Source organism: Cibotium barometz, chromosome 42 (assembly GCF_041138505.1).
Source record: "Cibotium barometz isolate CiBa-2024 chromosome 42, ASM4113850v1, whole genome shotgun sequence".
Classification (NCBI taxonomy): Eukaryota; Viridiplantae; Streptophyta; class Polypodiopsida; order Cyatheales; family Cibotiaceae; genus Cibotium; species Cibotium barometz.
The window spans coordinates 452,539-464,012 of NC_141087.1; the positions used below are offsets into that span (position 1 = coordinate 452,539).

Genomic DNA, 11,474 nt, shown 5'->3' on the forward strand with positions numbered 1-11,474 from the left:
TTGACATCCCAGTTCAGCAAAAATTCTGTATTACAGTAGAAGATTTCAATCTTGTTCATGGCCTCTCCATGGCTGGTGCCAATGCCAAACTGGTGAGGTGGGAGCAGATCACTGATGTGGAGTGGTGCAGTGTGTTTAAAGAGTCGAAGGTTTGCAATCGATATATCGCATTAAATGCAGCTGCATACGGAGTGATATGTATGACCAAGTGATACAGCTGCACTACAGGGTGTACCAGAAACCCCCAACCAACATGGAGATCAACTCTGCATTCGTCTCGCGAAGGGGTTTGTTAAGGAATACAGTTCGGCGACAATTGCAAGTGGTTCAGCCATGCAGTTCAATTGGGCTGAATTTGCTGTCCAGCATTTGCACGACCTCCAAGAAAAGGGATACTATGAGGCCCATGTCCAAAGGTGGAGGGTGCACAATTTGTGTCAAAAGACCGAGGAAGGGTCTGCTGAAATGAAGGAGGACCTCTTGGGCCGAGCCGCCACCACGAATATTTCCAACGCTACCAAGGCGACACCCCTCTCTCACCACAGCACTCACCAAGGGGCTGAAAGCCTATCATACTTTGGCATTGAGAATTTGCAGCACATTAAGGTTGCCGATGATCATCTCAGAAAATAGCATCTCGTGACTGCAGAACAGGAGTTCGTCGAAGCTAAACAACTCCAAGACGCTAAACAGCATCTCGTGAGACTGCAGAACAGGAGTTCGTCGAAGCTGCGAAAGTTGTCCAAGCAAGCAATGCTAGAGTAAGCCCAGTTGTGCTTGCTATGAGACAGAAGCTTCGTGATGCTGATGATGAGTTGCAGAGTTTACTACAGAGCCACAATGTGGATGTAAAGAGGGAAATAGAGCTAAAAGTAAGAATTGAGACACTAGATGGTTTGGGGTTTCCACACAATGAGGACACTTCAATTGATGTTGAATATGAGATAACTTGTCATCGTGTAAGTGTTTGTGACTTTTGTGCTTCCACCTTATGTTTGGAATGTGCACAACTAACCTATGTACTTACCATGCTTCTCTTTTATTTGGTTTGTAGATTAATGTGGAGGTTATGGAAGCGAAAGTGAACGCCTGTGAACATCAACTGCAGCTCCTGATGCATATAAGCAACATGCTACAAGGCTCCTTCCTCCCCTCTGTAATTTAGGTATGGGAACTTTTACGAAAAGTATAGGAGGGGTATGCAATGGGACGATGAGCAACCTGTGTACTGGCTGTGGTCTGCCAGTAGAGGTACAGGAAATCAGTGCCACAGTCAAGATGCTCTGTGGGCATACCTACCATCTTCTGTATATTGCTGTTGCATGCTCCCTGGGGACAGAATGTAGAGCCCTCACACCTGCTAGTAGAGGATACCAACAGAATACTGTTACAAGCTCACAGGGCAAGGACATCCAATCACACCAATCTCAGGTAAGATAATCATAAATGGCAGCATTTTAATTATTTAACCACAATAACAAGAAAATATTGGTATTCTAATTAGCATATTGTGTATGTTAGTTAGCATACATGATATTGTGTTTGCTAGCTTGCATACTCAATTATGTTAGCTAGCATACAAGCTAGTTACCATACATGGTATTGTGCATGCTATTGTATATGGTAGCTATCATACATGGTATTGTGTATGCTAGCTAGAATACTATGTTAGCTAGTATACATGCTAATTATTCTATGTATGCTAGTCAGCATAGTCTGTATGCTAGTTAGCATACTGGGAGTGGTGGCTAGCAAACGGTGTATGCTAGTTAGCGTATCCACTATGCTGACTAGCATACATGCTATTGTGTATGGTAGCTATCATACATAATATTATGTATGGTAGCTATCATACATAATATTGTGTATGCTAGCTAGAATACTCAGCTATGTTAGGTAGCATACATGCTACTGTGTATGCTAGTCAGCATACATGCTAATTATTCTATGTATGCTAGTTAGCATAGTCTGTATGCTAGTTAGCATACTGGGAATGGTGGCTATAGCAAAATGTGTATGCTATAGCAAAATGTGTATGCTAGTTAGCATATCCACTATGCTTTGACTAGCATACATGCTATTGTGTATGCTAGTCAATATAGCCTATATGTTAGCTAGCATAGTGTGTATGTGGCTAGCATATTGTTTGTGCCAGCTCACTATGCTAACTAGCATATTTTCTACAATGTATGCTAGTCAGCATACATGTTAGTCAGCATAGTCATGCTAGTTAGCATTGTGGGTATGCTAATTAGCATACACAGTATGCATAACTAGCATAATATGAATGCTAATTAGCATATACACAATCCTAACTACCATACACAGCATTACTAGTTAATTATACTATATATGGTAGTTAGCATGCCAGGATATGCTAATTAGCATAGTGGGTATGGTGGCTAGCAACCTGTGTACGCTGGTTAGCATACAGACTATGTTAGTTAGCATATCCACTATGCTGACTAGCATACATTCTTATTATGCTATGTATGCCTATCAACATAGTCTGTATGCTAGTTAGCATACATGCTAGTTATGCTATATATGCTTGTGAGCATTGTCTATATGCTAGTTAGCACAGTATGTATGCTAATCAAGATTGTATGCTAACTAGTATAATTTGGTATACTAACTACACACATTCCATGCTCACCAGCATCTTTAGTATGCTAATTGTAGTGTTAACAATTCAGCTTTGCATTTTAACTATCAATTTGGATATGCTAACTAACGTCTATAAGAAATTCACAGGTTTGGATGTTGCAAGAAGTGCGGGTGACAAGAAACATGTCAAGCAAAGGATAGAAGAAGAGAAGGCCTGCAATGTTGAGGTGGATGACCTGGATAGAATGCATGAAAGGATAGCAAAAGAGAAGGGCTGCAGTGTTGAGGTGGATGACCTGGATAGAATGCATGAGAGGATAGAAGAAGAGAAGGGCTGCAACGTTGAGGTGGATGACTTGGACGCTATGCATGAAAGGGTAAATGTGACACCGCAGCATGCAAAATTGCCTGGGGGTGCTAAAGACAGCAAAGAAACGGATGAGGATGATGATAGAATGCATGAAGGGGTAAATGTGACCCCGCAGCATGCTGATGAGATAAGTGCTTCAGAGGAAATAGTCAGGAGTGCGCAAGAGGAATCTGTGAGAGGACCGACGGCATGCAGAGTGTACAAGATGCCAATGATGACAGCCCTCTCCTGGGTTTTGTGAACAAAGTGAAGATGAAGAGGAAAGGTGGCTTGGAACAGATTCTGGAAGAGCCTAGAGGGGACACTTGTGTTGCCCCAAAGAGCACCCAAGATGACATAACCAAACCAACCAAAGGTGAAAAGAAAGCCATTCGCTTACAAGCTTGCAAGAAACTCTGCTGAACTTGTTCTCTGTTTTCTCTTTTGCCCAAATTTTGTACTGCTAGCAAGCTGCACATTTTGCAGGATGTATCTTTCTGAATATTTAGAATGGAGAAACCCCTTTGTCAAAATGATGTCTCTGTGCAACAGTTCAATATTTTTTGCTTGTCCTTTATGATGTCCTTATTCTATACCTTTACTTTGTCGCAGGGGAAGAGAAACTACAACTAATTGCTTTGCATGACTTGAATTTTGCCATTGCCTTGAGAAAGGCAAGAAAGTGGCATATCGCCAAGGCCAGAAAGATAAGACGAGAAAAAGAAAGGATTGAGAAGCGCGAAGAACGCTACCTTAAACATGTTCAACAAATTTATGAGTACTTGAATTTTGTTCATCACTCGGGGGAAGTTATTTACGCAGAGTGGTATCCGCTTCTAGACCCAATATGGGTGCCAAAGCTGTTGGCAGATGAGAAGCGCACTCTGATTCTTGATTTGAATGGCCTGTTGGTTCAAGTTGTGGAGTCAGAGCATGGTGAAATTCCCCCTCCATATGCAAGTGAAATGATAAAGTACTATATGCAAGATAGGCAGTATGTATTTTGTCGCAAAGATAGTCCCACAGCTTTCTAGATTGGTGCCTCCAGTTTTTCCATGTGTTTATATGGAGCACCAACCGGCGGTGGAAAGTAAATGGCATATTAGATACAGTATTCAAAACGCAGCGGGCAAGGATGGCAAGGGTTCTTTCACAGGTGCATTGTGGTGAACCGCCTTGGATGATGTGTAGCAAGCCTATATTCTTCAAAAACTTGAGTGTGTGTTGGAGGGGCTTTACGCAGTTTGAGCCCAAAGACACTCTGATTATTGATGATAGTAAGTACAAAGTGTGTGCCAGAACCCTGTTTGGCTTATTACTCCCAAGTTAAAGGACCAGACTGTTCAACAGTGGCAACAGTTCCTGATGGACACTTTGGCTCCCTGGCTGTTTCTATGGCTGCAATCGGAGGATCATTTCGCATATACAGCTGCTGACAATGGGTTTGATATTGGCCCAGACCCATTTTTTGATGCAGTCCTCAGCAAGGTGGCATTAGATGAGCAAGCAAAATATGAGGCCAAGCTGAGGGAAAACATCCATCGGAGACAAAGGGAGGCTGATAAAGAAGCTGAAAGGCATGAGCGCGAAAGGCAGTAACAACTTGAAGCTGAAAGGCAGCAACAACTTGAAGTAGAAAGGCAAATGCACAAACCAGAGGCCCAGCAAAAGAGAGGGGCAAAAGCGCACGTATAAGCACCCTGGAAGTGGGAGATTCTCGGCAAAATCGTAACATCATGTACTATGATATGAAATTGTAATTATCAGCCACCATGAGATTGCCATTGCAATGTCCATGCCTATTCTCACTTTCATTTGAGATAGCAAGGATCAAATTTTGTACTATTGTATTTTAAGGGGCCACACATTGTGCACTGTTGGCGTACTTTTTGGTCTTTTCAAACATTATATGAATGCAACGGTAGCATATCGAGCATTGCTAGTTGTAACCAACAAACAATGTTTTTGCTACTCGCTCTGATAAACACCATAGCCATGTATACAAAGTGCGCACAAGAGATAGAACTAACTTTATGGCAAAACTGCATTATTTGTAGCAAAGAAGTATATTCAAAATTCAATGGTTACAACTCAAAAGCTGAAGGGCATGCTATTACAAATTGCTTCATAGCTTTCTGGGGTGATTGTGTACACCTGCCTTCTCCTTGGGATGTGCTCCATAGGTATTTTGATACATCGCACTAGATGTGAAAGTAGGTGGACGATTGGCTGCTTGTGGTCTAGCTTGAAGGTGTATGCATCCAATTGCTTGTAATACAATCCTTGCACAACATATGTGCCTCTGTCAATTACATTGCTCCATTCATCGATGTACCCCTTCTCCACCTTCACCTTTGCTATTGCAACACACTTGACCAGGTAGAAATCCACATCCTTGGCATTAGTTGAAGCATCTGGATTGACAGCAAATGTATCGCCAACACATAAAGCGCTACTCAACATATCATGATGACCTTCGCATGTGAAGTCATCATAGCCAATGACTTCCTCTGTCGGAACTTCCTTTGTTGGCTCAGAATCCGCCACAACCTCATCAGGTGCTGGCAATAGAATATGATAATCCCAAGCCTGCACGTGAGCTTTATTGATGCAGCGATTCCACCTTCCATGCATGCATGCATCACAAAAGCATGCCAGGTTTCTTATTGCAAGGGTAGTTGGATCCTACAGGTTGTGACCAACGGAAAGCATGCAGAGAGCACGATTTTGCCACACTGGCAAAATTCCACCTGACATCCCTGTTCACATCTCCCTCTTTAACCTCCCAGAACACACGGGCACATTCCCTTCTTTTAAAGGATGTGATGCAAGTGCTACCTACAAAAGGGTGGCTTGGCAATAACCAACCACATCTGCTGCACACCTCAATATAGCTCCATTAGGTTTTAGTTGTTCATGGATCAAGGTTCTTTTCACAACTGCTCCTGCACCATCGTGCTCGCCCTTGCCGGGCCCTGATCCATACCTCTTGAGAGTGCCGTGTTGGAGATGGGTAAGGTGCCAGTACCTCCTTGGGGGTGAGAGTGTTAGTGCCAATGCATTGATTGAATCTCATTTTGCTCCTTGAAGGCATAATTCTTGGCAAAATCAACAACTGAGACAACTACATCATCTGAAAAGTAGACAATCCTTGAATTGTTGTCCTTGCCATCAAGCTACATAGTTATGAGGGATGTAAACATCTTCAACTTGGTCTTCACAAGAGTTGAAGAAACTGCCAGCATTGCATTTGTTTATGCAGAAGATCTTTCCTTTTTTTACTGTTTCCATGCTTGTCTTTTGCTTCTACATACCCAAACACTTTCACATCAATACTCTTACCTGGCTGTGCTGTCTCCAAACAACAAAATTCTAACCTCTTGACTCCACATATCTTACAGTCTCCCATCACGCATTCCCTTCTATGGAAAACTGCATCTGCTGGCTTCGAACAGAGAACGGACTCCCACATCTGTGTGATACCTTTGAACGTGTGATGTGAAGCCAAGCAGCCTCTGCTAACGTTCTCGCCTGTGGCACAGATACTGCATACACAGTTGCAACCTGTATCATGCAGCCCAAAAGCATGAGAGCACATGTGGTTCAATGCGTCCTTTAAAAAGGACATCTGCACATGGTATTCACAACAGCATGTGTATCTATCCTTCAGCCGTCTGCAAAAGAATGGCTTCAACATCTCAAACATTCTCATGCCAATCTTTTAATCTAGATGTTTTTCTTTGAATTTGTGGTAGAGCGCAACCTGCAATATCCAACATGTTCATAAAAACAAATTGGAGTGTTAAATAGCACATTCAACATCACGACATGCACGTAACGGTGGGGTATGTTGACAGGCATATAGTGTTTTCATTAGCATAATAGGTATGCTAACTAGCATACTCAATGTGCCAACATGCATATGTAAATAGCATAGCATGTGCTAACTAGCATACAATGTGTGCTAAATAGCCTCGATAATGTTTTAATCAGCATACCCAGGATGCTAGCTACCATACTAGTTGTGCTAACAAGCACAATCAGCGTGTATTTTAGCTTATAAGGTATGCTAAACCACATAGAATGTGTGACGAGAAGAATAGAAGGTATGCTAACTAGCATGGACTAGGTTCTATCTTCAATGCTAACAAGCATAATAGGTGTGCTGATTAGCATACCAGTTATGTAGTTTAGCATACCCACTATGATTATTAGCATACTAGGTATGCTAACTAGCATAAAATGTGCTAACCAAGTTACCCATCATCATAGCTAGCATACTAAGAAAGGTAGCTAGCATACCCATTATGCCTAAAAGTGAAGACTACAATGTAAGCATGCCTGAAAGTGAAGATTGCAATGTTTACATAGGGTACATGTGTGATATAGACAATGATAAATTTGGCATAAATACATTGGACATATCAATATTTAGTAGGCTACTAAAGAATATCAATGCCCAAAGTATTCAAACAACATTTGGGCATGCTAGTTTGCACATTAGGTATGCTAACATAAAGGGTGTTAAAATGGCATACATATTTTGCTAACCAGCATACTCCTAATGATCACTAGATATGCTAACTAGCATAATCCTTATGCTAAAGAGCATACCCAGCATGGTAGGAATGCTAACTAGCATAAACCTTGTGTTAAACAGCATACTCAGAATGCTAGTGAGCACACAAAGTATATTAACTAGCATAAAGGGTCTTAATTAGCATACATATTGTGTTAACCAGCATACTCTGCATGCTACCTGTAGATTATAGGCATGGTAGGTAGCATACTCATTATGTTAAACAACATAGCCAGCATACTGGGAATGCTAACTAGCATAAACTTTGTGTTAAACAGCATATTCTGCATGCTAGGTAAGCATATTAAATGTTGTGGTAAGTACCATACACCGTTGGCTAAACATCACACCTAGTATGCCTACTAGCAGAGATAGTGCTAACCATCTTACACAGTATGCTGACCACAGCATATAGTGTGTTTGGTATGCTACCTATCTTTCTTAGTATGTTAACAAGCATTATGAGTATTATGGATGGTGTGGTTACTAGCATCAATCTATAGATGAGTATGCTATTGATAAGCATATACAAGGTATTATGCACTACAGATGCAACACATAGAATTCATAAGTTATGGCACAAGTATTTCATTGATCACCTGAGACTCGTCTAGGAGGTGCATAGGGTGTTTTATGTAGCTTTTCCTCCCCACTCTCTTTCGACAAACATCCTTCTTGTTGGGTGAAACGCGAGTCTCCTCTCTCCAAAATGTGTAAACCAATTCCTTAATTTCATCTGTGATAGGGCTATGACAGTGTTTCCTGTGACATGCGGCCAATGAAAACAATCGAGCATCGACACCATGCTTCGCCCGCTGTGATTTCGCCTTGTACAAGATGCGAGAGCTGACTTTTAGGACCGTGGAGAATTTTGAAATAGGCAAGTTTTGCTTTGAATTCAACATCATCTGCAATGCTACATTCTTAAAAAACAACTCCTCGTTTGAACGTGGCTGCTTGACAGTAGCCAATGTGTTGCGGACATTGGAGACAATTGCACTCTGCACAGCAACCTCCTCCTCTAGAGACTGAATATGGATTCCCCAAACAAGCGGATGTTGAGCAACAAGACTCCAGATTTCCCACTTTGCCTCTATACTGAAACCTTCAGTCTTGCTCTTGAAAGCTCTCATAATCTCAAGGGAGATTTTATTTTTCTCCTCGTCGTCGACGTCATGATGTCCTCGCTCAACTTTCAGCCGTCGAAAATCCCGCTGTTTACGCTTTCTGTCTCCTTTATATTTCCTGAGGTAACAGAAAGAGCTGGATCCTAGTAGTTGTGATTCATTGTCTGTAATGGCTCCCTTCTGCTTTATGCTGAGGACTATTAAACGTGCATAAATAGGGGATAATAACGATGAAAAAATCGAATTCATTAATTAACCAAGCAAGAGACATCGTGTATAACTTTATTTTATTAAGGTGGAACCTTAATCTAAACGTTATTACGACACCAATTAAACGTCGCGTACCACGTACACATTGCAGTTTTTTCGGTTTCCGTCATCTTTTCCTCACCGCTTCAACGCTGTGTTTCAGAGGCATCTCTCGCCATCTCTCATGTGTGCAAGGAAAGGCACCCCTTTTGCTACGTAGCAGGCTCACTGCTTTGAAACGCCTGGCACATGCCAATTTGCAGAGAACGTGCATCCATAGAGAAGCGAACTTCTGCATGACGTGCGAGTGCAGATGCAGGAAGGAGAAAGAGGGTGCTGTAGCCAGTATATGTTGGACCTAGCTGCTTCAGAAAGGACCTGTAAGAGAACACATCGGCTTCACTTTGCTGCAGCGCATTTGCCGCAGAGCTTACCCGATGTCTCCGCTAATGGGTTGGGGAATTTCCATTTTTCCAACGATTGCAATGTCCAACATTAGATTACACAACGATGGTGGCCTTCTTTTGACACACAACATTTTCATTAGGCAAAATAAGAAGAATTTTACGAATTAATTAACTCTTTGAATAGGGGCTAATAACGATGAAAAAATCGAATTCATTAATTAACCAAGCAAGAAACATCATGTATAACTTTATTTTGATTAGGCGATGGGGGTGCTTATAAGAATACTAGGTCTTCTTATAAAGTGTGCAAGAGATGGCTAAGGGTCCAAGGCCTGATACGCAGGAAGTTTCTGTAGAGGAGGCGCATCCCAATGAGGTTTCCTAATCTTACAGACAGTGACACCAAGTATGAAAATTCTAACTCCATAGGAATTTTCTTTGGTATATTTAAAAAATATCTGTGGTGACAGAATTTTGATCGGCCTTGTCTCTGTGGAGCTATGATTTCTAGTGAATAGGAGAGTGATAAACGGACACTTAAATGAATAGCTGTGAATACTTGATGTTGTAATGTCAAACATGCAATAATTGACAGCGTAGAGTAATAATTAAATATCATAACAATAAATATTGCATGTCTCACGGAAGAGACACCCCAATGCGTAACGGTGCCCACCTCTGTAGCACCTATGTGACACCACTAAAGATAAGCGAAGAATAATAATCATTACAGCTACCTGTGACTCGTCTCTGAATCTCTGAATCTTTGTGTACAACATTCATGAATTAACTATGTTATAGCATTCACATGGTATCGTTCTCAAACACCCTACCTCTTCGGATCCGAGATCTATAATCACATGGTATATCGTTCTCAAACACCCTACCTCTTCGGATCCGAGATCTATAATCACACTCAAAATCTGGACCAGCTAATTGGAGACAACACAAAATCGTGAAAGAATAGAAGCATTTCTGGGAGCATAAGATACCTTGTATCCTATGCATGATCCAAATCATGTGCATCATCAAAATGCGAAACATTTACTAAACAATATTGCAAGAACCAAGTCAGTGAGGCATCAAATCTAGATTTGATTTGCTTACCATCATAATACTGGATTTGAGAAAGCAAAAATTCTAATTACACAATATTTCACCCACATGACTTGATTTGCTTACCATCATAATGCGTGCCTCCATTTCCAGCATTGGAGCTAGTGGCAATAATGTAGTCTGCTGGTTCTCCATATTTTTAGGTCTGTGCCAGAGCGAGGGAAAGAGCTCAGCTTTGACAACTCATCTGCGAAGCAAACACATGGATTGATGCCCCACCGAGCAAATGTCTTGCCTTCCTCACAAGTTCTGCACAGATGAGGAAGCTTAAAATGGTGCAAAGAACCAACAACGAGAGCGAGAGAGAGAGAGAGAGAGAGAGAGAGAGAGAGAGAGAGGGGAACAGGGTAAGCAACGTGCTACCTGAGGGGGAGAGAGAGAGAGACTCCAGGGACCAGCACCCCACGTCGTCTTCAATAACTGAAAAGAGTGGCTTGGGGCCACACCCCACACGGGAGGGAACAAATATTATTGTTTTTTGGACATTTTAAATTCAAACTTGACATGCTCTTTGGTTTTCAAAAAATACTAACAAGCACAAGTAACTAGCATTGTCCGCCGGGACAGTATATTCAGTGACACGGTAACATGCTTTCACCCGTATGTATGCATGTATGTATATATGTATGTATGCATGCATACACATGTATATCTATAGTATCCTATATGAATATATGTATTGTATGCATGGATATACCCATGTATACATACATGTAAGTATACATCCAATATGTATTTATGTATGTATGTATGTATGCATACATACCTAAATATTATGCACTTACGAATTTAGAGAGATATGTTTTCATGTACAATAGTTTTTTTGAGTTTGGGTTCCTAGGCCACGAGCACTAGCACACCCAGAGCATCCATGCTCACATGTAGTTCCCAGACGCCCCCATGAGAGAGACATGCACCACCTAAATGTGTACCACCTTGACCTGCACATCCTCGATGTACAGCACCTACACGTGCACCACAAAGATGAACACTAGAGAGGTTACGACATGAGCCAGTGCATCCTAGAGCCGCCCAAGTTT

At 41.6% G+C, this 11,474-nt stretch overlaps 2 protein-coding genes across 2 annotated transcripts in view; one reads left to right on the top strand and one right to left on the bottom strand.

The window, feature by feature from the left end:
* The window catches only part of LOC147614017 (uncharacterized), a 5,516-nt gene extending 554 nt beyond the window's left edge, over positions 1-4,962 (top strand). The window contains exons 2-5 of the mRNA XM_086780376.1: positions 1-959; positions 1,055-1,431; positions 2,755-3,332; positions 3,569-4,962. The exon at positions 1-959 is cut by the window's left edge and continues 21 nt beyond it. Of these exons, the coding sequence (XP_086636502.1) occupies positions 3,167-3,332; positions 3,569-3,990 (588 nt within the window). The 5' untranslated portion in view covers positions 1-959; positions 1,055-1,431; positions 2,755-3,166 and the 3' untranslated portion in view covers positions 3,991-4,962. The remainder of the gene's footprint in view (positions 960-1,054; positions 1,432-2,754; positions 3,333-3,568) is intronic.
* Positions 4,963-5,036: 74 nt separating this feature from the next.
* On the bottom strand, positions 5,037-10,700 carry LOC147614018 (uncharacterized). Its single transcript, XM_086780377.1, has 2 exons — positions 10,501-10,700; positions 5,037-6,719 (listed from the first exon to the last, which is right to left on the bottom strand). The coding sequence occupies exon 2, from the start codon at positions 5,588-5,590 to the stop codon at positions 5,048-5,050; it is 543 nt and encodes a 180-aa protein (XP_086636503.1). The 5' UTR covers positions 5,591-6,719; positions 10,501-10,700; the 3' UTR covers positions 5,037-5,047.
* Positions 10,701-11,474: the final 774 nt, after the last annotated feature.

What these genes read in the sequence shown, in the direction of transcription:
- LOC147614018 (XM_086780377.1), bottom strand. Translation starts at nt 5,590, where the DNA reads ATGCATGGAAGGTGGAATCGCTGCATCAATAAAGCTCACGTGCAGGCT.